Raw genomic sequence first — 27,710 nt, 5'->3', positions numbered from 1 at the left:
TTCGGTGGTACAGACTCTCCTGGATACAGGAGTCGTAGTACAGGTGCCTCTTGCGCAGAGGGGCCGGGGGTACTATTCTCCACTGTTTCTAGTCCTGAAACCGAATGGGTCCTCCCGGCCCATTCTCAACCTCAAGGCATTGAACAGGTTTGTGAAGGTTTCCAAGTTCCGGATGGAAACCCTTCGCTCTATAGTTCTGGCCTTGGAACCTGGGGACTTCATGGTCTCCCTGGATATACTGGATGCTTACCTGCATATTCCTATAGCAGTGTCTCATCAGCAATACCTGAGATTTGCGATTGGCAACTGCCATTACCAGTTTCGGGCATTACCTTTTGGTTTATCAACGGCTCCGCGAGTCTTTACAAAAGTCATGGCGGTGATACTCCACCATCAAGGGGTCAGGATACTGCCGTATTTGGACGACTTGTTAATCCTGGCAAATTCCCCAGAACTTCTCCTGCGTCATCTAGATGAGACGGTCCGGTTTCTGCAAGCCCACGGGTGGCTCATCAACTGGAAGAAGTCATCCCTGATCCCTGCTCAGAGCATGGTGCATCTGGGAGCACTATCGGACACTCACAACCAGCGTTTGTTCCTGCCTCAGGAGAAAGTCCTGAAACTTCAGGACAGGATTCGTTGCTTCCTATCTCGTCCGCAAGTGTCGATACATTCGGCAATGCAGGTGCTGGGCCTCATGGTGTCAACATTCGACATGGTGGAGTACGCTCAATTTCACTCTCACCCTCTCCAGAGGCTGATTCTAGCCAAATGGGATGGCCTGCTTCACCGGATCAGGTCTCAAATGATCTCATTGACTCCGGTGGTCCGTCTGTCGCTGCTCTGGTGGCTCCAGGACCGACAACTGTGCAGGGGCCGTCCCTTCTGGATATCCGACTGGGTCCTGTTGACGACAGATGCCAGTCTAAGAGGTTGGGGCGCGGTGCTGGAGCAACACTCCGGTGGACCAAGGAGGAGTCCCTCCTCTCGATCAATATTCTGGAGTTGCGGGCGGTCTTCAATGTATTGAACCTAGCCCAGCATTTCATTCAGAACCGTCCTGTTCAAGTACAGTCGGACAACGCCACCACAGTGGCTTACATAAATCATCAAGGCGGCACTCAAAGCCGCCTAGCAATGAAGGAAGTCTCACGGATTCTACAGTGGGCAGAACGCCATCTACCGGCCATATCGGCAATACTCATTCCGGGAGTACTGAATTGGGAAGCTGACTTTCTCAGTCGTCAGGACGTGCATGCCGGCGAGTGGGGCCTCCATCCAGAAGTGTTTCAACGCCTAGTGGAAAGGTGGGGCCTTCCAGACGTAGATCTGATGGCATCTCGACACAATCACAAGGTTCCGGTCTTCGGAGCAAGGACAAGGAATCCTCAAGAAGCATTCGTGGATGCGCTGGCGGTACCGTGGAGGTTTCGGCTGCCGTACGTGTTCCCTCCGGTGTCACTCCTGCCCAGGGTAATTCGGAAGTTCAAGCAAGAAAAAGGAATTCTGCTTCTCATAGCTCCAGCGTGGCCCAGACGGCACTGGTTCTCAGACCTGCAAGGCCTATCGTCCGAGCATCCAATTCTACTTCCACAACGCCCAGACCTCCTCGTTCAGGGCCCCTGTGTCTACCAGGACCTAGCCCGGCTGTCTTTGACGGCGTGGCTCTTGAAGCTTCCGTCTTGAGGGCTAAAGGGTTTTCTGAGGCGGTCATTCAAACTATGTTGCGGGCCCGGAAACCGGCTTCGGCTCGGATTTACTTTAGGGTCTGGCATTCTTACTTTGTTTGGTGCGCATCTAACGATTATGACGCTTCCAAGTTTAGTATAGCCAAGTTGTTGGCTTTTCTTCAGCAGAGCCTGGACTTAGGCCTGCGTCTGGCCTCCCTCAAGGTTCAAATATCTGCCTTGTCTATGTGGTTTCAGAGAAAATTTGCGACCTTACCGGATGTGCATACCTTTACTCAGGGCGTGTTGCGTATCCAACCTCCCTATGTCCCGCCTGTGGCTCCTTGGGACTTGTCGGTGGTTTTGGAGGCGTTACAAGAGTCTCCGTTTGAACCTCTTGGTTCAGCTGACCTTAAGTGGCTTTCCCTTAAGGTGGTGTTTCTGCTGGCTATTGCTTCAGCTAGAAGAGTGTCGGATTTGGGTGCCTTGTCCTGTAGTTCCCCATATCTGATATTTCACCGTGACCGGGCGGTTCTTAGGACTCGTCCCGGCTATCTACCTAAGGTGGTTTCTTCATTCCACCTTAATCAGGAGATTGTAGTTCCGGCACTTGTTTCTCCTGATCTGTCTCCCAAAGAGCGGTCTTTGAATGTGGTACGGGCTCTCCGTATCTATGTGATGAGAACTGCTCCTATTAGGAAATCTGATTCTCTTTTTGTTGTGTTTGGGTTTCACAAACGGGGCTGGCCTGCTCACAAGCAAACTCTGGCCAGATGGATTAGAATGGTGATTGCACATGCTTATGTGAAGGCTGGTCTCACTGCTCCTGATCACATTAAGGCCCATTCTACTCAGTCTGTTGGACCTTCTTGGGCGGCCCAACGTGGTGCGACCCTTGAACAATTGTGCAAGGCGGCTACGTGGTCCTCTGTGAACACGTTCATAAGGTTCTATGCCTTCGATACTGCCGCTTCCCAGGATGCTTCCTTTGGACGCCGGGTTCTTGTGCCCGCTACAGTGCGTCCCCTACCATAAGGAACTGCTTTAGGACATCCCCATTGTCCATTCCTTGTGGAGCCCAGTGTACCCCGCAGCAGAAAACGAGTTTTATGGTAAGAATTTACCTTTGTTAAAACTCTTTCCACAAGGCGCCCACCCTAACGCACTTAGCTTCTTTGGGTTTGTATGGCATTAGCCGCTGACACGTCTTCTGTCGTGAGAATGCGGTGTTGTGGCTACTAACCGTTGTCGTCTCTTTTAATGCTACTGCATTGGACTGGTTGACTAAAAACTGAGATCCTGTGCAGGGAGGCGGGGTGATATAGGAGGCGGCGCTATGCATTCTGGGAACAGTCAAAGCTTTGAGCCTGTTGGTGCCTCGGATCAAGATCCTACTCTACACCCCATTGTCCATTCCTTGTGGAGCCCAGTGTACCTCGCAGAAAGAGTTTTAACAAAGGTAAGTTCTTACCATAAAACTCGTTTTCATATATATTAGAGAGATTTTAGGTTTATATGATGCCTAATAATGAATAGCTTCTTGGCACACAAACAAATGGTTAAAAACAATGGTGTGTAGAAAATGTAAAAATAAAGTTAACCACTTGTGTAATGTATGTGATGTACACCTGGTGTCAGGGCTGCCATCAGAAACTGTGGGGCCTGGGACTGACCAAATAGGCAGCCCCCCTCCCCCCAAGAAAAAAACAAGTGGGTGGAACTACAGCTAGGGTTAGGCATTAATTGGTTGTGTAAAAGGGTATGCGGAACAGGGAGGGCTGGACCTGGGGGGCATTGGGCAGGGAAGGCTTGACCTGGGGGGTGACACAGTACAGGGTATACTGGACCTGGCAGGGGCACAGGGCAGGACAGTCTGAACCTTGGCAAGGTGGCGAAGGGCATCCTGGAGGAAAACTAAAGCTGGCCGCCACTACTGCATATGCTGCCTCAAAGGACCCCTGCTCACCTGTAACACTAAGCTGTCTGGTTACAGATCTTGGACTGCAACCAGCCATGGAAAGACAGCGTTCACCAGCCACAGGCCAATCACAGCTAACCAGGAACGGCTGCCAGTGCACAAGCTACAATTGGTTTGTTATCAGCGCCAAATTCGAAATACCAGTGCTGTCTTTTCATGGCTGGCTGCTGGACCGTGATCTGCTGCCAGTCCTGGTACTCCTGTCTCGGCAGCACCTTCCTGATGGAGGTCCAGCATGGTGTGGATGGTGCTGGTGAGGAGTGTGCTGCTAAGCATATGGGCGGAAGTGTTATTTTTGCATGTTGTTGTTTTTTTTGCGTAAATTACATCCATATTGTGGCCATCTTTGTATTATCAACCCCTATGTGTTTCTGGAGCAACAATTATGTTATAAAGAATAGATATTGTGCTTTTTCTGTTTGCTGATTATGTATAAAGTTACTTACATTTCCTTAGTTGTCTTAACTTTGATTTATGGAGGTACTAGCATTGCACTGAGTTGCAGATTTTAGGTTTTTCTGGAATTTCAGCAAAGGATTTGGATTTAAGGGAATGGTTGAATACCGTTTTGATCCAAGGTTGGGTGAAATTATTGGCATTTCCTGAGGAAAAAAATAAAGTGTCTCCAGATTGGTGTTGATAGGGAAGAAAATTCTGAGGGTTAAGGTTATTATTACTGATGCTGTACCATATGGCAGAATGTGTAGGCCGAGGCTGATCTGTGTTTCCAAATAGTCCTCTACCATCAGGAATATCTAAAACCAGAAAAGAGAAGTTATAATTTTTTATATTTTGCTATAAAGGTTGACATTATACTTATGTTGTAAAATGACTATATAGTGGTTTTTTTCTACTATAGACAGCTTCAAAAGGCCATGTTAAAGCAGAGCAATAACCATATGATCCGGGATAGCCTCCGGAAGGATGTGAGCAGAGTCAGTCTTTACCTGCAGGAAATGAAAGAAAAAAGGGAACAGAAGAAAATGGAAATCGGCAGACTGACCAATATGATTAATCAGGCAGAGGAGGAGATGGTGCTCCTCAGAACAAAGTATGAATCCGCTGTCAAGCACAGGAATGAGAGGTGAGTATAGGAGACTCCCAGCTCTGCATATCACCATTCCGGGCACTGCTTGGGATTTTCAAACAGGTGTTCACATGTACTGTACCTACCAATAATACAGCTACAGGGGAAATATACAGTAGATAAAGCACATAAGTAGTTATTTTCAAGCATTGTTACTGGTTACAGTACAGTCCACTGACAAAGGGTCTGATAGCGAGGATTGGAAATAATTACAATTGAGTTTTTACTACATTTGTCTTCTAGAATTTTCATTGAAAAAAATTCATAGTGTATCTTTATACAGTCCAGTCAGATATATAACATGAAATAACAATAGGCTAAGAGACGAGGGGGAAAACAAACTAAAGGGAAAGTGGGGAAAGGAGACCAAATGAAGTGAACGGTAGCATTAAGTGCAATATGACAGCATTGAAGTTCCTATAACCACTTAAATACAAATGGCAAGTAGACAACACAGCAACATCTCAGAATGCCCTGGTTGGTAAATAACCATTTCTAAAATGGAGAAGTAACCAAATGGGGTTCCGTGTAGTATTTAGACAATTGGAGCCATTTTATCAAAGGAGAAGAATTTAAGTCAAGTACTTGAAGTGGAGCGTCTCCATAACATAACTGCTTTGGATGCTATAATTCTGGAGCAGGGATGAGGGGCAGAGTTTCTCCAAAACCGTGCCAGCACTGCCCTTGCGGCAGTAAGAATATGGCCTGCAGTATATTGAAGCTGAGGGGTGTCAGTGATACAGTGAATTAGAATTTCTATAAATCACAAATCACTGGGCAGCTCCAAAAGATGCAATAGTCCTAACCTAAAGTTCTCTCAACATAACCGTGACATGCCAGGCCACATTCTGTGCTGCCTGTCTGGGGTTAGGTACATCCAGGGCCATAACAGGGCTCTGGAGCACCGCTTAACAACATAACATCGCACAGTGGAACCAGGGCTGCAAGCACCTGCAAGTGCAGCACTGCCCAGAGTGTCCAAAGGATGCTGTGGGCGGTACTGCAGCAGCGATACTGACTGCAGGGTGCCATTACAGGCCCCATGTTAGCCGAAAGCAAGGGCCATGGGGCATTGATGGTCCCGCCCACAGATCCCTGTGCAAGTGGTGCCACTGCACACACAAATTACGGAACTGGAAGTATCCTGTGAATGAGTTTAACAAGCATTTCAGAATGGTAAAACGCACTTAGACATCTGAAAAATGTTTAGCAGATTGTTTCCCACTTCTCATCAGATAGGGACACCTGCAAGTCTGCCCCCTGTTTGGAGCGGACTCCTAATTTGTGTTCCTCAGAGGGATCTAATGTTCCTTTTGCAGGGTGAGGAAAACAGTTTAAGTGCTTTATGTAGGAGAGGAGGGGGCTGACCCAGGAGTCTGGGATGATAAGAGAGTAACCAATGTCTAACTTGCAAATATTTTAGAGGTGGTACATTGTATTGGGACTGCAACTGAGAGAAGGACTTGAAAGAAGAATCTTCACTTAAATATTGCCATGTGGTGACACCCAGATCAAACCAAGTGCTCAAGATACATTTGGGATAAGCTTAGCTACTGCAATTAGTGAAAGAAAAGTAGGAGTGAGCTCTAAATCTCCACAAATCTTCCCCATTCTATCCCTTGCAATTAAAGTGTCTAGAGTACTCTTTAATACAATACATGATATAGGTCTATGTTTGGAATCAACCCATAGGAGCTCTCGAGGACTAACTTTTGGAAAAGATACTTCTCAATATCCACCCAAAGTTTAGGGGAGTGGGGGGAAAGTCAGTCTTTAATTTGAGGTAAAAGACTTACGAGTTGATAATATTCTAGGTTAGGGGTAGAAAGTCTACCTTTGATTTTAGATTCGGACAGACAAATCCGTACAAGTCAAAAGTTGAGGTCACAGCATAACATTTCTTTAGCAATTTAGCAGGTATTATATGGGGAATGACTCTAAAGAGATACAAGATCTTGGGCAGCAGCATTACCTTGACTTTCTGCAGCGGGGTACACTGGTATTCCACAGGGAATAACATTGGGGTGTAGAGTTGGATCTTGATCCGAGGCATTAACAGGCTAAAGCTTTGATTGTTCCCAGGATGCCTTGCACCGCCTCCTCTATATACCCGCCTCCAGGCACTGGAGCTCAGTTTGTAAGTTGGTGCCTGCAGTGCAGGCAGCTAACAGGGAGGGCTGCGCTAGGCAGCCCTGAAAAGAGCTTTTCTGGAGAAAGAAGACTTCAAGGGCAGCAGCACAGGCACTTAGAAGTGCTATATGTCAGTCTGACATATCGTGCTGCGGCTCCCTCACCTCCCCCAGCGGCGCTGTATACTTCCGCGCCCTGGTTGCTGGGTACTTACAGCGGAGGCGCTCTGACTTCATCAGGCACACACCCGCCGCTGCTTACCAGGATCGCGTGGCAGCAAGTTCAGGGAGGAGGTAAGAGGGTCCCCCAGGACCCGCCGAAATCGCGATCTGGCGCGGTCTCCGGAGACGGACTGCGCTGCTGGCGTGGACACTGGGGCCATGCAGGGACCCCACTATATCCACCAGGGCAAGGGGCACAGGTCGGATTTACTAACATACGTTTGATATAGGCCCCGCAGTACCTGGTGGTGAAGTCCAGCAGAGGGGATAAGGCGCTGACCTGTAGCCCCTCCCGGAGCCCCAGGCGCCATTTACTGCAAATGTTCCCACCCTGGAGCTGCATCTCTCTTCTCCCTCACTCCCTGTCAGCATGACTCCCTGTCAGCATTTGGGCGCCATTACACAGATCTGCGCTGATCCTGGGACTTCTGGGCATTGTCTCCTCTGTAAAGCCGCCTCTCTCATCAGCACTGTGCATTTACAGGACACTTAAGTATTCTTCATGTCATTTAGACAGTGTTAGTTAAGAACAAGTGCATTACTACAGGGATATTTCAGTAAAAGTACCCTGTGATATACATCCAGTATTTACTGTGCATTGTTAGATCTGTATACATATATAGCTTTACTTAGTATTGCTAGTCCAGTGCAGTTTTATTGATGATGTAATAATTTCTGCATTGTACATGTGACTGTGTGTGCCAATAGCTGCTGTGTGGTTCCTATTCCGTGTATCTCACACATATTGCTAACCCTATATTCTGTACCCTGAAGGGGGCTAAGTGTGTCAGGGTCCTATATACACTGCTCAAAAATATAAAGGGAACACTTAAACAACACAATGTAACTCCAAGTCAATCACACTTCTGTGAAATCAAACTGTCCATTTAGGAAGCAACTCTGATTGACAAACAATTTCACATGCTGTTGTGCAAATGGAATAGACAACAGGTGGAAATTATAGGCAAGTAGCAAGACACCCCCAATAAAGGACTTGTTCTGCAGGTGGTGACCACAGACCACTTCTCAGCTCCTATGCTTTCTGGCTGATGTTTTGGTCACTTTTGAAAGCTGGCGGTGCTTTCACTCTAGTGGTAGCATGAGACGGAGTCTACAACCCACACAAGTGGCTCAGGTAGTGCAGCTCATCCAGGATGGCACATCAATGCGAGCTGTGGCAAGAAGGTTTGCTGTGTCCAGAGCATGGAGGCGCTACCAGGAGACAGGCCAGTACATCATGAGACGTGGAGGAGGCCATAGGAGGGCAACAACCCAGCAGCAAGATCGCTACCTCCGCCTTTGTGCAAGGAGGAACAGGAGAAGCACTGCCAGAGCCCTGCAAAATGACCTCCAGCAAGCTCCAAATGTGCATGTGTCTACTCAAACGATCAGAAACAGACTCCATGAGGGTGGTATGAGGTCCCGACGTCCACAGGTGGGGGTGGTGCTTACAGCCTAACACCGTGCAGGACGTTTGGCATTTGCCAGAGAACACCAAGATTGGCAAATTCGCCACTGGCGCCCTGTGCTCTTCACAGATGAAAGCAGGTTCTCACTGAGCACATGTGACAGACGTGACAGAGTCTGGAGATGCCAAGGAGAACGTTCTGCTGCCTGCAACATCCTCCCGCATGACCGGTTTGGCAGTGGGTCAGTAATGGTGTGGGGTGGCATTTATTTGGGGGGCCGCACAGCCCTCCATGTGCTCGCCAGAGGTAGCCTGACTGCCATTAGGTACCGAGATGAGATCCTCAGACCCCTTGTGAGACCATATGCTGGTTAGTGATGTGCACCGGACATTTTTCGGGTTTTGTGTTTTGGTTTTGGGTTTGGTTCCGCAGCCGTGTTTTGGATTCGGATGCGTTTTGGCAAAACCTCACCGAAAATTTTTTGTCGGATTCGGGTGTGTTTTGGATTCGGGTGTTTTTTTCAAAAAACCCTAAAAAACAGCTTAAATCATAGAATTTGGGGGTCATTTTGATCCCAAAGTATTATTAACCTCAATAACCATAGTTTCCAATCATTTTCAGTCTATTCTGAACACCTCACACCTCACAATGTTATTTTTAGTCCTAAAATTTGCACCGAGGTCGCTGGATGGCTAAGCTAAGCAACACAAGTGGCCGACACAAACACCTGGCCCATCTAGGAGTGGCACTGCAGTGTCAAGACAGGATGGCACTTGAAAAAAATACTCCCCAAACAGCACATGACGCAAAGAAAAAAAGAGGCGAAATGAGGTAGCTGTGTGACTAAGATAAGCGACCCAAGTGGCCGACACAAACACCTGGCCCATCTAGGAGTGGCACTGCAGTGTCACGCAGGATGGCCCTTCAAAAAAATACTCCCCAAACAGCACATGACGCAAAGAAAAAAAGGGGCGCAATGAGGTAGCTGTGTGACTAAGATAAGCGACCCAAGTGGCCGACACAAACACCTGGCCCATCTAGGAGTGGCACTGCAGTGTCACGCAGGATGGCCCTTCAAAAAAATACTCCCCAAACAGCACATGACGCAAAGAAAAAAAGAGGCGCAATGAGGTAGCTGTGTGACTAAGCTAAGCGACCCAAGTGGCCGACACAAACACCTGGCCCATCTAGGAGTGGCACTGCAGTGTCACGCAGGATGGCCCTTCAAAAAAATACTCCCCAAACAGCACATGACGCAAAGAAAAAAAGAGGCGCAATGAGGTAGCTGTGTGACTAAGATAAGCGACCCAAGTGGCCGACACAAACACCTGGCCCATCTAGGAGTGGCACTGCAGTGTCACGCAGGATGGCCCTTCAAAAAAATACTCCCCAAACAGCACATGACGCAAAGAAAAAAAGAGGCGCAATGAGGTAGCTGTGTGACTAAGCTAAGCGACCCAAGTGGCCGACACAAACACCTGGCCCATCTAGGAGTGGCACTGCAGTGTCACGGAGGATGGCCCTTCAAAAAAATACTCCCCAAACAGCACATGACGCAAAGAAAAATGAAAGAAAAAAGAGGTGCAAGATGGAATTGTCCTTGGGCCCTCCCACCCACCCTTATGTTGTATAAACAGGACATGCACACTTTAACGAACCCATCATTTCAGCGACAGGGTCTGCCACACGAATGTGACTGAAATGACTGGTTGGTTTGGGCCCCCACCAAAAAGAAGCAATCAATCTCTCCTTGCACAAACTGGCTCTACAGAGGCAAGATGTCCACCTCATCATCATCGTCCGATTCATCACCCCTTTCACTGTGTACATCCCCCTCCTCACAGATTATTAATTCGTCCCCACTGGAATCCACCATCTCAGGTCCCCGTGTACTTTCTGGAGGCAATTGCTGCTGGTGAATGTCTCCACGGAGGAATTGATTATAATTCATTTTAATGAACATCATCTTCTCCACATTTTCTGGAAGTAACCTCGTACGCCGATTGCTGACAAGGTGAGCGGCGGCACTAAACACTCTTTCGGAGTACACACTGGAGGGAGGGCAACTTAGGTAGAATAAAGCCAGTTTCTCTATCGTCCTAGTGGATGCTGGGGTTCCTGAAAGGACCATGGGAAATAGCGGCTCCGCAGGAGACAGGGCACAAAAGTAAAGCTTTACGATCAGGTGGTGTGCACTGGCTCCTCCCCCTATGACCCTCCTCCAAGCCTCAGTTAGATTTTTGTGCCCGGCCGAGAAGGGTGCAATCTAGGTGGCTCTCCTAAAGAGCTGCTTAGAAAAGTTTAGCTTAGGTTTTTTATTTTACAGTGAGTCCTGCTGGCAACAGGATCACTGCAACGAGGGACTTAGGGGAGAAGAAGTGAACTCACCTGCGTGCAGGATGGATTGGCTTCTTGGCTACTGGACATTAGCTCCAGAGGGACGATCACAGGTACAGCCTGGATGGTCACCGGAGCCTCGCCGCCGGCCCCCTTGCAGATGCTGAAACGAGAAGAGGTCCAGAATCGGCGGCAGAAGACTCCTCAGTCTTCTAAAGGTAGCGCACAGCACTGCAGCTGTGCGCCATTTTCCTCTCAGCACACTTCACACGGCAGTCACTGAGGGTGCAGGGCGCTGGGAGGGGGGCGCCCTGGGAGGCAAATGAAAACCTAATTTGGCTAAAAATACCTCACATATAGCCTCCGGGGGCTATATGGAGATATTTAACCCCTGCCAGAATCCACTAAAGAGCGGGAGACGAGCCCGCCGAAAAAGGGGCGGGGCCTATCTCCTCAGCACACAGCGCCATTTTCCTTACACAGCTCCGCTGGTCAGGACGGCTCCCAGGCTCTCCCCTGCACTGCACTACAGAAACAGGGTAAAAAAGAGAGGGGGGGGCAAAATTGTGGCAAAAATATATTATTAAAGCAGCTATACAGGGAGCACTTATTATAAGGCTATCCCTGTCATATATAGCGCTTTTGGTGTGTGCTGGCAAACTCTCCCTCTGTCTCCCCAAAGGGCTAGTGGGGTCCTGTCTTCGTTAAGAGCATTCCCTGTGTGTCTGCTGTGTGTCGGTACGTGTGTGTCGACATGTATGAGGACGATATTGGTGTGGAGGCGGAGCAATTGCCAAATATGGGGATGTTACCTCCTAGGGGGTCGACACCAGAATGGATGCCTTTATTTATGGAATTACGGGATAGTGTCAACACGCTAAAGCAGTCGTTTGACGACATGAGACGGCCGGACAATCAATTAGTGCCTGTCCAGGCGCCTCAAACACCGTCAGGGGCTGTAAAACGCCCTTTGCCTCAGTCGGTCGACCCAGACACAGGCACTGATTCTAGTGGTGACGGTGACGAATCAACCGTATTTTCCAGTAGGGCCACACGTTATATGATTTTGGCAATGAAGGAGGCGTTACATATAGCTGATACTACAGGTACCACTAAACAGGGTATTATGTGGGGTGTGAAAAAACTACCTATAGTTTTTCCTGAATCAGAAGAATTAAATGAGGTGTGTGATGAAGCGTGGGTTGCCCCCGATAAAAAAATGCTAATTTCAAAGAAGTTATTGGCTTTATACCCTTTCCCGCCAGAGGTTAGGGCGCGCTGGGAAACACCTCCTAGGGTGGACAAGGCGCTCACACGCTTATCAAAACAAGTGGCGTTACCCTCTCCTGAGACGGCCGCACTTAAAGATCCAGCAGATAGGAGGATGGAAAATATCCAAAAAAGTATATACACACATACAGGTGTTATACTACGACCAGCTATAGCGACAGCCTGGATGTGCAGTGCTGGGGTAGCTTGGTCAGAGTCCCTGATTGAAAATATTGATACCCTGAATAGGGACAATGTTTTACTGTCTTTAGAGCAAATAAAGGATGCTTTTCTTTATATGCGTGATGCACAGAGGGATATCTCCACACTGGCATCACGGGTAAGTGCTATGTCCATTTCGGCCAGAAGAAGTTTATGGACGCGACAGTGGTCAGGCGATGCGGACTCAAAACGGCATATGGAAGTTTTGCCGTATAAAGGGGAAGAGTTATTTGGAGTCGGTCTATCGCATTTGGTGGCCACGGCTACAGCCGGGAAATCCACCTTTTTACCTCAAGTCACTCCCCAACAGAAAAAGACACCGACTTTTCAACCGCAGCCCTTTCGTTCCTTTAAAAACAAGAGAGCAAAGGGATATTCATATCTGCCACGAGGCAGAGGAAGGGGGAAGAGACAGCAACAGGCAGCTCCTTCCCAGGAACAGAAGCCCTCCCCCGCTTCTACAAAAGCCTCAGCATGACGCTGGGGCTTCTCAAGCGGACTCGGGGGCGGTGGGGGGTCGTCTCAAGAATTTCAGCGCGCAGTGGGCTCACTCGCAGGTAGATCCCTGGATCCTGCAGATAATATCTCAGGGGTACAGGTTAGAACTAGAGACGAATCCACCTCGCCGTTTCCTGAAGTCTGCTTTACCAATGTCCCCCTCCGACAGGGTGACGGTCTTGGAAGCCATTCACAAGCTGTACTCTCAGCAGGTGATAGTCAAGGTACCTCTTTTACAACAAGGAAAGGGGTATTATTCCACTCTATTTGTGGTACCGAAGCCGGATGGCTCGGTAAGACCTATTCTAAATCTGAAGTCCTTGAACCTGTACATAAAGAAGTTCAAGTTCAAGATGGAGTCACTCAGAGCAGTGATAGCGAACCTGGAAGAAGGGGACTTTATGGTATCCTTGGACATCAAGGATGCGTATCTCCACGTTCCAATTTACCCCTCACACCAGGGGTACCTCAGGTTCGTCGTACAGAACTGTCACTATCAGTTTCAGACGCTGCCGTTCGGATTGTCCACGGCACCTCGGGTCTTTACCAAGGTAATGGCCGAGATGATGATTCTTCTTCGAAGAAAAGGCGTATTAATTATCCCATACTTGGACGATCTCCTAATAAGGGCAAGGTCCAGAGAACAGCTAGAGATGGGATTAGCACTGTCTCAAGAAGTGCTAAAACAGCACGGGTGGATTCTGAATATTCCAAAATCCCAGTTAATTCCGACAACACGTCTGTTGTTCCTAGGGATGATTCTGGACACGGTTCAGAAAAAGGTTTTTCTCCCGGAGGAAAAAGCCAAGGAGTTATCCGAGCTTGTCAGGAACCTCCTAAAACCAGGAAAGGTGTCTGTACATCAATGCACAAGAGTCCTGGGAAAAATGGTGGCTTCTTACGAAGCAATTCCATTCGGCAGATTCCACGCAAGAATTTTCCAGAGGGATCTGTTGGACAAATGGTCAGGGTCGCATCTTCAGATGCACCAGCGGATAACCCTGTCTCCAAGGACAAGGGTATCTCTTCTGTGGTGGTTACAGAGTGCTCATCTATTGGAGGGCCGCAGATTCGGCATACAGGATTGGATCCTGGTGACCACGGACGCCAGCCTGAGAGGCTGGGGAGCCGTCACACAAGGAAGAAACTTCCAGGGAGTGTGGACGAGCCTGGAAACGTCTCTTCACATAAACATTCTGGAACTAAGAGCAATCTACAATGCTCTAAGCCAGGCAGAACCTCTGCTTCAGGGAAAGCCGGTGTTGATCCAGTCGGACAACATCACGGCAGTCGCCCATGTGAACAGACAGGGCGGCACAAGAAGCAGGAGTGCAATGGCAGAAGCTGCAAGGATTCTTCGCTGGGCGGAAAATCATGTGATAGCACTGTCAGCAGTGTTCATCCCGGGAGTGGACAACTGGGAAGCAGACTTCCTCAGCAGACACGACCTTCACCCGGGAGAGTGGGGACTTCATCCAGAAGTTTTCCACATGCTGGTAACCCGTTGGGAAAGACCAATGGTGGACATGATGGCGTCTCGCCTCAACAAAAGACTGGACAGGTATTGCGCCAGGTCAAGAGATCCGCAGGCAATAGCTGTGGACGCGCTGGTAACGCCTTGGGTGTAACAGTCGGTATATGTGTTTCCTCCTCTGCCTCTCATACCAAAAGTATTGAGAATTATACGGCAAAGAGGCGTAAGAACGATACTAGTGGTTCCGGATTGGCCAAGAAGAACTTGGTACCCGGAACTTCAAGAGATGATCACGGAAGATCCGTGGCCTCTACCTCTGAGAAGGGACTTGCTTCAGCAGGGTCCCTGTCTGTTTCAAGACTTACCGCGGCTGCGTTTGACGGCATGGCGGTTGAACGCCGGATCCTAAAGGAAAAAGGCATGCCGGAAGAAGTCATTCCTACTTTGATTAAAGCACGGAAGGAAGTAACCGCGCAACATTATCACCGCATTTGGCGAAAATATGTTGCGTGGTGCGAGGATCGGAGTGCTCCGACGGAGGAATTTCAACTGGGTCGATTCCTACATTTCCTGCAATCAGGATTGTCTATGGGTCTCAAATTGGGATCTATTAAGGTTCAAATTTCGGCCCTGTCGATTTTCTTCCAGAAAGAATTGGCTTCAGTTCCTGAAGTCCAGACTTTTGTTAAGGGAGTGCTGCATATACAGCCTCCTGTGGTGCCCCCAGTGGCACCGTGGGATCTCAATGTTGTTTTGGACTTTCTCAAATCTCATTGGTTTGAACCACTAAATAATGTGGATTTGAAATATCTCACATGGAAAGTGACCATGCTACTAGCCCTGGCTTCGGCCAGGAGAGTGTCAGAACTGGCAGCTTTATCTTACAAAAGCCCATATCTGATTTTCCATTCGGACAGGGCAGAACTGCGGACTCGTCCGCATTTTCTCCCTAAGGTGGTGTCAGCATTTCATCTGAACCAGCCTATTGTAGTGCCTGCGGCTACAAGTGACTTGGAGGACTCCAAGTTACTGGATGTTGTCAGAGCATTGAAAATATATATTGCAAGGACAGCTGGAGTCAGAAAATCTGACTCGTTGTTTATATTGTATGCACCCAACAAGATGGGTGCTCCTGCGTCTAAGCAGACGATTGCTCGTTGGATCTGTAGCACAATCCAACTTGCACATTCTGTGGCAGGCCTGCCACAGCCTAAATCTGTAAAGGCCCACTCCACAAGGAAGGTGGGCTCATCTTGGGCGGCTGCCCGAGGGGTCTCGGCATTACAACTTTGCCGAGCAGCTACGTGGTCAGGGGAGAACACGTTTGTAAAATTTTACAAATTTGATACTCTGGCTAAGGAGGACCTGGAGTTCTCTCATTCGGTGCTGCAGAGTCATCCGCACTCTCCCGCCCGTTTGGGAGCTTTGGTATAATCCCCATGGTCCTTTCAGGAACCCCAGCATCCACTAGGACGATAGAGAAAATAAGAATTTACTTACCGATAATTCTATTTCTCGGAGTCCGTAGTGGATGCTGGGCGCCCATCCCAAGTGCGGATTATCTGCAATAATTGTACATAGTTATTGTTAACTAATTCGGGTTATTGTTGTAGGGAGCCATCTTTTAGAGGCTCTTCTGTTATCATACTGTTAACTGGGTTTATATCACAGGTTGTACGGTGTGATTGGTGTGGCTGGTATGAGTCTTACCCGGGATTCATAAATCCTTCCTTATTGTGTACGCTCGTCCGGGCACAGTACCTAACTGAGGCTTGGAGGAGGGTCATAGGGGGAGGAGCCAGTGCACACCACCTGATCGTAAAGCTTTACTTTTGTGCCCTGTCTCCTGCGGAGCCGCTATTCCCCATGGTCCTTTCAGGAACCCCAGCATCCACTACGGACTCCGAGAAATAGAATTATCGGTAAGTAAATTCTTATTTTCTGCAAGGGCCTCCAAATTGCCTCTTTTTCCTGCCAGTATACGTACGGACTGTCTGACGTGCTTGGATGCGGTCACTCATATAATCCTCCACCATTCTTTCAATGGTGAGAGAATCATATGCAGTGACAGTAGACGACATGTCAGTAATCGTTGGCAGGTCCTTCAGTCCGGACCAGATGTCAGCACTCGCTCCAGACTGCCCTGCATCACCGCCAGCGGGTGGGCTCGGAATTTGTAGCCTTTTCCTCGCACCCCCAGTTGCGGGAGAATGTGAAGGAGGAGATGTTGACGGGTCACGTTCCGCTTGACTTGACAGTTTTCTCACCAGCAGGTCTTTGAACCTCTGCAGACTTGTGTCTGCCGGAAAGAGAGATACAACGTAGGTTTTAAATTTAGGATCGAGCACGGTGGCCAAAATGTAGTGCTCTGATTTCAAAAGATTGACCACCCGTGAATCCTGGTCAAGCGAATGAAGGGCTCCATCCACAAGTCCCACATGCCTAGCGGAATCGCTCTGTTTTAGCTCCTCCTTCAATGTCTCCAGCTTCTTCTGCAAAAGCCTGATGAGGGGAATGACCTGACTCAGGCTGGCAGTGTCTGAACTGACTTCACGTGTGGCAAGTTCAAAAGGTTGCAGAACCTTGCACAACGTTGAAATCATTCTCCACTGCGCTTGAGTCAGGTGCATTCCACCTCCTTTGCCTATATCGTGGCCAGATGTATAGGCTTGAATGGCCTTTTGCTGCTCCTCCATCCTCTGAAGCATATAGAGGGTTGAATTCCACCTCGTTACCACCTCTTGCTTCAGATGATGGCAGGGCAGGTTCAGGTGTTTTTGGTGGTGCTCCAGTCTTCTGTACGCGGTGCCTGTACGCCGAAAGTGGCCCGCAATTCTTCTGGCCACCGACAGCATCTCTTGCACGCCCCTGTCGTTTTTTAAATAATTCTGCACCACCAAATTCAAGGTATGTGCAAAACATGGGACGTGCTGGAATTTGCCCAGATGTAATGCACGCACAATATTGCTGGCGTTGTCCGATGCCACAAATCCCCAGGAGAGTCCAATTGGGGTAAGCCATTCTGCGATGATCTTCCTCAGTTGCCGTAAGAGGTTTTCAGCTGTGTGCGTATTCTGGAAAGCGGTGATACAAAGCGTAGCCTGCCTAGGAACGAGTTGGCGTTTGCGAGATGCTGCTACTGGTGCCGCCGCTGCTGTTCTTGCAGCGGGAGGCAATACATCTACCCAGTGGGCTGTCACAGTCATGTAGTCCGGAGTCTGCCCTGCTCCACTTGTCCACATGTCCGTGGTTAAGTGGACATTGGGTACAACTGCATTTTTTAGGACACTGGTGACTCTTTTTCTGAGGTCTGTGTACATTTTTGGTATCACCTGCCTAGAGAAATGGAACCTAGATGGTATTTGGTACCGGGGACACAGTACCTCAATCAAGTCTATAGTTGGCTCTGAAGTAACGATGGATACCGGAACCACGTTTCTCACCGCCCAGGCTGCCAAGGCCTTAGTTATCCGCTTTGCAGCAGGATGACTGCTGTGATATTTCATCTTCCTCGCAAAGGACTGTTGGACAGTCAATTGCTTACTGGAAGTAGTACAAGTGGTCTTCCGACTTCCCCTCTGGGATGACGATCGACTCCCAGCAGCAACAACAGCAGCGCCAGCAGCAGTAGGCGTTACACTCAAGGATGCATCGGTGGAATCCCAGGCAGGAGAGGACTCGTCAGACTTGCCAGTGACATGGCCTGCAGGACTATTGGCATTCCTGGGTAAGGAGGAAATTGACACTGAGGGAGTTGGTGGTGTGGTTTGCGGGAGCTTGGTTACAAGAGGAAGGGATTTACTGGTCAGTGGACTGCTTCCGCTGTCGCCCAAAGTTTTTGAACTCGTCACTGACTTATGATGAATGCGCTGCAGGTGACGTATAAGGGAGGATGTTCCGAGGTGGTTAACGTCCTTACCCCTACTTATTACAGCTTGACAAAGGCAACACACGGCTTGACACCTGTTGTCCGCATTTGTGTTGAAATAATTCCACACCGAAGAGCTGATTTTTTTTGTATTTTGACCAGGCATGTCAATGGCCATATTCCTCCCACGGACAACAGGTGTCTCCCCGGGTGCCTGACTTAAACAAACCACCTCACCATCAGAATCTTCCTTGTCAATTTCCTCCCCAGCGCCAGCAACACCCATATCCTCATCCTGGTGTACTTCAACACTGACATCTTCAATTTGACTATCAGGAACTGGACTGCGGGTGCTCCTTCCAGCACTTGCAGGGGGCGTGCAAATGGTGGAAGGCGCAAGCTCTTCCCGTCCAGTGTTGGGAAGGTCAGGCATCGCAACCGACACAATTGGACTCTCCTTGGGGATTTGTGATTTCGAAGAACGCACAGTTATTTGCTGTGCTTTTGCCAGCTTAAGTCTTTTCTTTTTTCTAGCGAGAGGATGAGTGCTTCCATCCTCATGTGAAGCTGAACCACTAGCCATGAACATAGGCCAGGGCCTCAGCCGTTCCTTGCCACTCCGTGTCGTAAATGGCATATTGGCAAGTTTACGCTTCTCCTCAGACGCTTTTAATTTTGATTTTTGTGTCATTTTACTGATCTTTTGTGTTTTGGATTTTACATGCTCTGTACTATGACATTGGGCATCGGCCTTGGCAGACGACGTTGATGGCATTTCATCGTCTCGGCCATGACTAGTGGCAGCAGCTTCAGCACGAGGTGGAAGTGGATCTTGATCTTTCCTATTTTTTTAACCCCCACATTTTTGTTCTCCATATTTTAATGCGCACAACTAAAAGGCACCACAGGTATACAATGTAGATGGATGGATACTATAGTATACTTATGGACGACGAGTGACGACACAGAGGTAGGTACAGCAGTGGCCTACCGTACTGCTATATACAGTATAATGGACCTGGTGGACACTGTCAGCAGACTGCGTTTATAGTATAAAAAAAAAACACACCACAGGTATACAATGTAGATGGATGGATACTATAGTATACTTATGGACGACGAGTGACGACACAGAGGTAGGTACAGCAGTGGCCTACCGTACTGCTATATACAGTATAATGGACCTGGTGGACACTGTCAGCAGACTGCGTTTATAGTATAAAAAAAAGACACCACAGGTATACAATGTAGATGGATGGATACTATAGTATACTTATGGATGAGGAGTGACGACACAGAGGTAGGTACAGCAGTGGCCTACCGTACTGCTATATACAGTATAATGGACCTGGTGGACACTGTCAGCATACTGCGTTTATAGTATAAAAAAAAAAGACACCACAGGAGTGTTTTTCAGGCAGACAAACGTATACTGGTGGTCACTGTCAGCAAAACTGTGCACTGTACTCCTGCTATAACTGCTCCCCAGTCCCCACAATTAGGCAGTGTGAGCACTCAGCACAGATATATATCATGCAGCACACTGAGCACAGATATGGTATGGAGCAGTTTTTTTCAGGCAGAGAACGGATAAAAAACTAGCAAAACTCTGCACTGTACTCCTCCTAACAGCTGCTCCCCAGTCCCCAATCCTCCCTACAATAAGCTAAGCAATCAGATCAACTGTGTAGTATACTATTAATAATTAACTATATAAACGGAGAGGACGCCAGCCACGTCCTCTCCCTATCAATCTCAATGCACGTGTGAAAATGGCGGCGACGCGCGGCTGCTTATATAGAATCCGAATCTTGCGAGAATCCGACAGCGGGATGATGACGTTCGGGCGCGCTCGGGTTAGCCGAGCAAGGCGGGAGGATCCGAGTCTGCTCGGATCCGTGTAAAAAATGTAAAGCTCGGGTGGGTTCGGTTTCTCGGAAACCGAACCCGCTCATCACTAATGCTGGTGCGGTTGGCCCTGGGTTCCTCCTTATGCAAGACAATGCTAGACCTCATGTGGCTGGAGTGTGTCAGCAGTTCCTGCAAGACGAAGGCATTGATGCTATGGACTGGCCCGCCCGTTCCCCAGACCTGAATCCAATTGAGCACATCTGGGACATCATGTCTCGCTCCATCCACCAACGCCACGTTGCACCACAGACTGTCCAGGAGTTGGCGGATGCTTTAGTCCAGGTCTGGGAGGAGATCCCTCAGGAGCAGGGCCGGCCCGCCCGTTACGCGGGGTACGCATATGAGTAAGGCGCCACAGTGAGGAAGGAGCCGGCAGCCTGCGTGACGGAGCTTGCGTGGTGCACTTGTACAGAACGAGCCTGCAGCACTTGTACAGAGGGATGAGAGCTCTCCTGTGTCCCAGCCAGTCAGAGCCACCCCCCCTCCCCTGCTCCTCCTCTCTCTCTACCCTGGCTTTGTCGTCTTGTGAGCCACCAGCCTCCTGCCGTGCACAATATTTCGGTGAGTTTGTGTCTTGCCTGAGCTGTATCTTCTCACTTCAGCAGCTCAGTTCTTCAGACTGAGGCAGCGCAGATCTATAGTAAAGTCTGTCAGTGATTATTTATCTCTGCATACCGTGCAGTGATGCCACTGAACGGGACACAGTCCACCCGTCCCCTTATCTGTAAACCTTTGGCTCTAATAACGACTCAGGTGGAGCACTCCAATGATCATTCAGCCGTGTATGACTGATGGTGCTGTGCTATGATCTGAGGTGTGTGTGGTGGGGAGAGAAGTTGGGTGCCTAATGGAGCTGCAGTATCAGGAAAGTTTTTCCTGAATCCTTCATGCAGCCAGCTCTCACAGCCTAGGTCAGGTCTAAAGGTGCATACACACGGAGAGATTTTGGCTATGAGAGATTTTGACTAACTTTTCCCTTGAACTGGCAGTAGGAGATTTTGACTAACTTTACCAGAGATTTTGTCTAACTATGCAAGAGATTTTGGCTATGGGAGATTTTGGCTATGGGAGATTTTGACTATCTCATTTAAATAAGGGGATGAGTGTCATATATAGGATGAATTTACAGGGTGGCTGGTATTTAAATAGCTAAAAGTTAAAAAAAAAAAAAATTTGCGTGGGGTCCCCCCTCCTATGTAAAACCAGCCTCGGGCTCTTTGAGCCAGTCCTGGTTGTTAAAATACAGAGGAAAAAATGAGTAGGGATCCCCCATATTTAGACAACCAGCACCGGGCTCTGCGTCCGGTCCTGGTTTAAAAAATACGGGGGACAAAAGACATAGCGGTCCCCCGTATTTCCCAAACCAGCACCGGGCTCCACTAGCCAGGGAGATAATGCCACAGCCGGGGGACACTTTTATATTGGTCCCTGCGGCCGTGCCATTACCCCCCCAACTAGTCACCCCTGGCCGGGGTACACTGGAGTGAGGACCCCTTAAATCAAGGGGTCCCCCCTCCAGCCACCCAAGGGCCAGGGGTGAAGCCCGAGGCTGTCCCCCCCATCCGTGGGCCGGTGGATGGGAGGCTGATAGCCTTTCAATAGTAATATTGTTCTTTACAGGAGGCCTATAGGTCCCAGCAAGCCTGCCCCAGCATGCTGGCACTTGGAGAACCACAAGTGCCAGCATGCCCGGACATAAAGGGCCCGCTGGCACCTGTAAAGAAAATATAAAAAAAAAACACAACACATTCTTTTAAAAATCCTTTATTAAACTGGGTCTTCACCTGGGGGCGGCGGCCTTTAAGCTCTTTTGCATGGCCGCCGCCTTCCCAGGGCTTCCGGCGTCTTCACCTGGGGGGGCGCCACCTCCCCAGGGCTTCTGGGGTCTTGCTCCGGCGTCTTCACCTGGTGGGCGGCGGCTGCTAAGCTCTTTTGCATAGCCGCCGCCCATCCAGGACTTCCACGGCGTCTTCAGGAGCTCTTCTCCGCTCCTCCTCCGCCGTCGGACTGAAAGCCGCTGCCTCGCGCTGACTTATATAAGTCAGCGGGAGGGGGCGGGGCGATGACGCGGCGAGCCGTGATTGGCTCGCGGCGGCCATCTTGAATTTCAAAAATGACGCTGAGGCGCCATTTTTGAAACTGGTACCGCTCCGCTGCCAAACTCTGCAAGAGAAAGGTAAATTTCCGCCGCCGCCCACACCGCCACCCGCACCGCCGCCGCCCACACCGCCACCCGCCGCCGCCCGCACCGCCGCCGCCCGCACCGCCACCGGAACCCGCCGCCGCCCGCACCGCCGCCACAACCCGCCGCCGCCCGCACCACCGCCGCCTGCAACATCGCTATCGCTGGGAAAAATCACTGGCCTCTAGCGATTTTAACTAACTTTACCAGCGACATAGCCAAAATTGACTTGCCGGCACTGACTATTTTTCCCAGCGATAGCGACTTAGCGGGGACGCGCATCGCTATCGCTGCCTGTATACACATGGAGCGATCTGCACTAACTTTCTGAGCGATTTTGACTATATAGTCAAAATCGCTCAGTTATATCGCTCCGTGTGTATGCACCTTTAGTGCACACAGACACAGCTCTTGCACAAGACATGGTATGCTGTTAGTTCAAGAAGCAGCTCAGCTCAGCTGTAGTTAGCAGAGATGCCGGGCTGTGTGTCCTGCAGTGTGCCAGTGCCAGGCAGCTCTGATCACAGCACACATTTGTGGACACACAGCACGCATTGTGTATAACGTGCTCTACCTGGCGCACTGTGTATAACGTGCTCTACCTGGCGCACTGTGTATAACGTGCTCTACCTGGCGCACTGTGTATAACGTGCTCTACCTGGCGCACTGTGTATAACGTGCTCTACCTGGTGCACTGTGTATAACGTGCTCTACCTGGCGCACTGTGTATAACGTGCTCTACCTGGCGCAGTGTGTATAACGTGCTCTACCTGGTGCACTGTGTATAACGTGCTCTACCTGGCGCACTGTGTATAACGTGCTGCACCTGGCGCAGTGTGTATAGAGTGCTCTATCTGGCGCAGTGTGTATAACGTGCTCTACCTGGCGCAGTGTGTATAAAGTGCTCTATCTGGCGCAGTGTGTATAACGTGCTCTACCTGGCGCAGTGTGTATAACGTGCTCTACCTGGCGCAGTGTGTATAAAGTGCTCTACCTGGCGCAGTGTGTATAAAGTGCTCTATCTGGCGCAGTTTGTATAAAGTGCTCTACCTGGCGCAGTGTGTATAACGTGCTCTATCTGGCGCAGTGTGTATAACGTGTTCTACCTGGCGCAGTGTGTATAATGTGCTCTACCTGGCGCAGTGTGTATAAAGTGCTCTACCTGGCGCAGTGTGTATAAAGTGCTCTACCTGGCGCAGTGTGTATAAAGTGCTCTATCTGGCGCAGTGTGTATAACGTGCTCTACCTGGCGCAGTTTGTATAAAGTGCTTTATCTGGCGCAGTGTGTATAGGAGGTTCTACTTGGTGCGATGTGTATAAGCGGCACTACTGTGTGGTGTAATGTGAATTGGCACTATTATGTGGCCACGCCCCTTCCCCACAAAGCCACGCCCCAAAGTTTTGACGCGCGCCTTCGGCGCGCACTGTCTATTTTTTCCTGTCTGGGAGGTGGAGCACCTATTCACTTTCTGCCGCAGGGCACTAAAATGTCTAGTTACATGCTACACAGCCCAGCAGCATTGTCACCACCCTCCTCCCCTTGCAACACCTTTGTACTGTCCAAATCAAGTCTGTATTTTTATATTTTAATCATTAATAAGATTAATAAGAACCTTCATTCCGATGGGACCCAGAAAACGACAGGTAGGACCCCAATTTTTAAAAGTTAAAAGTCCCTGGGACCCACTTTTTTTGGGGGGCTCAGCGCGAATACTGCTCCCTGTCACCCCAGCCTTCCCTTTCACCCACTATCTACCTGTCACTCCAGCCTCCTCAGTCATCCACTATCTCCATCACCTCTGCCACCCAGTCACGCACTTTCTCCCTGTCATCAACAATCTCCCTGTACCCCTGGGGGTACTATTGTGTGATCACGCCCCTTCCTTGTGAGACCACACCTCTTTTAAAATTTGATACCATCAAGGGGCGCTAAATTCTAAATTCGCTTACCAATTTTTTTTTACTCGGGCCGGCCCTGCTCAGGAGACCATCCGCCACCTAATCAGGAGCATGCCCAGGCATTGTAGGGAGGTCATACAGGCACGTGGAGGCCACAAACACTACTGAGCCTCATTTTGACTTGTTTTAAGGACATTACATCAAAGTTGGATCAGCCTGTAGTGTGTTTTTCCACTTTCATTTTGAGTGTGACTCCAAATCCAGACCTCCATGGGTTAATAAATTTGATTTCAATTGATAATTTCTCTTTGTCCTAAAGGATGCTGGGGACTCCGTAAGGACCATGGGGGGTATAGACGGGCTCCGCAGGAGACATGGGCACTATAAAGAACTTTTAGTATGGGTGTGCACTGGCTCCTCCCTCTATGCCCCTCCTCCAGACCTCTGTTAGATTTTGTGCCCAGAGGAGATAGGGTGTATTACAGAGGAGCTCTCCAGAGTTTCTCTGAAAAAAAAATTTGTTAGGTTTTTTATTTTCAGGGAGCACTGCTGGCAACAGGCTCCCTGCTTCGTGGGACTGAGGAGAGAGAAGCAGACCTACTTAAATGATAGGCTCTGCTTCTTAGGCTACTGGACACCATTAGCTCCAGAGGGAGTCGGAACGCAGGTCTCACCCCGCCGTTCGTCCCAGAGCCGCGCTGCCGTCCTCCTCGCAGAGCCGGAAAGATAGAAGCCGGGTGAGTATAAGAAGAAAAGAAGACTTCAAGGCGGCAGAAGACTTCAGATCTTCACTGAGGTAAGCGCGCAGCGTTACCGCTGCGCGCCATTGCTCTCGCACGCTACACACACAGAACAGGCACTGATGGGTGCAGGACGCAGGGGGGGCGCCCTGGGCAGCAATAAACCTCCGGACTGGCATTTCAGGGCACATTAGGCTGCTGGGCAGTAAATGTAGAGATCCCCCGCCATTTTTTGAAAATTACAGCGGGGCCGAAGCCCGCCGCTGGAGGGGGCGGAGCTTGATCCCTCCGCACTAACAGCGCCATTTTCTCCACAGAAGCTGCAGAGAAGTTGGCTCCCCGGACTCTCCCCTGCTGAACTCGGTGACAGAGGGCTGGAAAAGAGGGGGGGGGGGCACAATTATTGGCGCAGTGAGTGTATAACATTGAGATGTATATATAAAAGCGCTGTCTGGGTTTATTCCAGTGTCAGTTGGCGCTGGGTGTGTGCTGGCATACTCTCTCTCTGTGTCTCCAAAGGGCCTTGTTGGGGAATTGTCCCCCTGTAGATATATCCCTGTGTGTGTGGGGGTGTCGGTACGTGTGTGTCGGCATGTCAGAAGCGGAAGGCTCGTCCAAGGAGGAGGTGGAGCAGATGAGTGGTGTGTCTCCTTCGGCAACGCCGACGCATGATTGGATGGACCTGTGGCATATGTTAAATGCAAGTGTGGCCTCATTACATAAAAGACTGGACAAAGCAGAGTCCAGGGAGAAATCAGGGAGTCAATCCTCGGATTGGACTGGGTCACAGGGCCCTTCTGGGTCTCAAAAACGTCCCCTGTCCCCAATAGTAGACACGGATACCGACACGGATTCTGATTCCAGTGTCGACTACGATGATCCTAAATTGCACCCAAGGGTGGCAAAAAGTATTCACTGTATGATTATTGCAATAAAAGATGTTTTGCATATCACAGATGACCCCTCTGTCCCTGACATGAGGGTGCGCATGTATAAGGAAAAGAAACCTGAGGTAACCTTTCCCCCATCTCATGAGCTTAACGAGTTATTTGAAAAAGCTTGGGAAACTCCAGATAAAAAAATTGCAGATTCCCAAAAGGGTTCTTATGGCGTATCCTTTCCCTGCACAGGACAGGGTACGTTGGGAATCCTCTCCCAGGGTGGACAAGGCTTTAACACGCCTGTCAAAGAAGGTGGCGCTACCGTCTCCTGACACGGCAGCCCTCAAGGACAGTGCCAGATTAAGGTCCTGATGGGCCTGGAGCTGAAATGTATGAAGGGCCTATTATGCACTTCTGCAGGGGGTGTGACCTGCATGGTGGGGGTGTGACTACTTATATGGGGGTGTGATCTGTGCCATGTGGCAAGCACCATGGAGGGCATAGCTAGACACCTACCTTCAATTTACAAATTCACTATATATACTTTCTGGATTTACGCTCTCTCTCTCTCTATATATATATGTACATACATACACACATATATGTACAAGTATATTACATGATCAACGTTTCAGGGCATCCGCACTGTCATTATGACCACAATGCATTGTATGTGGTTCTGACTACAGTGTGGACACCCCGAAACATTGATCATTGAATATACTTATTTGCCAGCAGAAACTCTGACTGCTATTTATTGGAGAGATACTGATGTAGCCAGCCTTATCCATATCGAGGGTGCAATTTGGTGCGCCTAAGTGCAACTATTCCACCCAGCGCTGAGTTAATGTAGGTATTCTCTATGGCCATGCACATGCATACGCACGCGTGCAGCCATTCACTGGCACACATGGGGGTATATTTACTAAGGTCCCGATATTGACCGAGATGCCGTTTTTTCATCAAAGTGTCATCTCGGTAATTTACTAAGCAAAAATCACGGCAGTGATGAGGGCATTCGTAATAGTTTGGAAGTCCTAGGAAAAAATCACGAATCAATACACCATCGGTCAAATACGCCTGCAATTTGGTAGAAATCGGGAATTTACTAAAAAGTGCAAAACACAAACACTGCCGACAATAGGCAAACACTGCCGTGATGAAATACAAATCGTGAAAAAGTGCTAAAAAAAAACCAGACCTGTTTTTTTATCCCGTGTTTGTATAGGCATGCACGGATCCATGAGATCCATGCATGTTTTTCAGTGGGAAGGGGTGGGAAATGTTTTAATTTTTCCCCCAAAAAAAATTTGCGTGGGGTCCCCCCTCCTAAACCAAACCAGCCTCTGGCTCTTTGAGCCGGTCCTGGTTACAAAAATATGGGAAAAAAATTGACAGGGGGTCCCCCATATTTAAACAACCAGCACCGAGCTCTGCGCCTGGTCCTGGTTCCAAAAATACGGGGGACAAAAAGCGTAGGGGTCCCCCGTATTTTTGAAACCAGCACCGGGCTCCACTAGCTGGACAGATAATGCCACAGCCGGGGGTCACTTTTATACAGCGCCCTGCGGCCGTGGCATTAAATACCCAACTAGTCACCCCTGGCCGGGGTACCCTGGAGGAGTGGGAACCCCTTCAATCAAGGGGTCCCCCCCTCCAGCCAACCAAGGGCCAGGGGTGAAGCCCGAGGCTGCCCCCCCCCCCATCCAATGGGCTGCGGATGGGAGGCTGATAGCCTTTGTTGTAAGTTATGAATATTGTTTTTAGTAGCAGTACTACAAGTCCCAGCAAGCCTCCCCCGCAAGCTGGTACTTGGAGAACCACAAGTACCAGCATGCGGCGGAAAACCGGGCCCGCTGGTACCTGTAGTACTACTACTAAAAAAATACCCCAATAAAGACATTACACACACACCTTGAAAGTATAACTTTAATGCA

At 49.3% G+C, this 27,710-nt stretch overlaps 1 protein-coding gene across 7 annotated transcripts in view; it reads left to right on the top strand.

Moving 5' to 3' along the window:
• The window catches only part of CCDC146 (coiled-coil domain containing 146), a 387,500-nt gene that overhangs the window by 314,087 nt on the left and 45,703 nt on the right, over positions 1 to 27,710 (top strand). For 6 of the 7 annotated variants that reach the window (XM_063926987.1, XM_063926984.1, XM_063926985.1 and 3 more), the window contains one exon: positions 4,505 to 4,729. The exons of the other annotated variant lie outside the window; for it this stretch is intronic. In XM_063926987.1, the coding sequence (XP_063783057.1) occupies positions 4,505 to 4,729 (225 nt within the window). The remainder of the gene's footprint in view (positions 1 to 4,504; positions 4,730 to 27,710) is intronic. 7 annotated transcript variants of the gene reach the window in all.

The sequence above is a fragment of the Pseudophryne corroboree genome, chromosome 6 (assembly GCF_028390025.1).
Source record: "Pseudophryne corroboree isolate aPseCor3 chromosome 6, aPseCor3.hap2, whole genome shotgun sequence".
Classification (NCBI taxonomy): domain Eukaryota; kingdom Metazoa; phylum Chordata; class Amphibia; order Anura; family Myobatrachidae; genus Pseudophryne; species Pseudophryne corroboree.
This window is presented reverse-complemented; position numbering and strand designations above follow the sequence as displayed.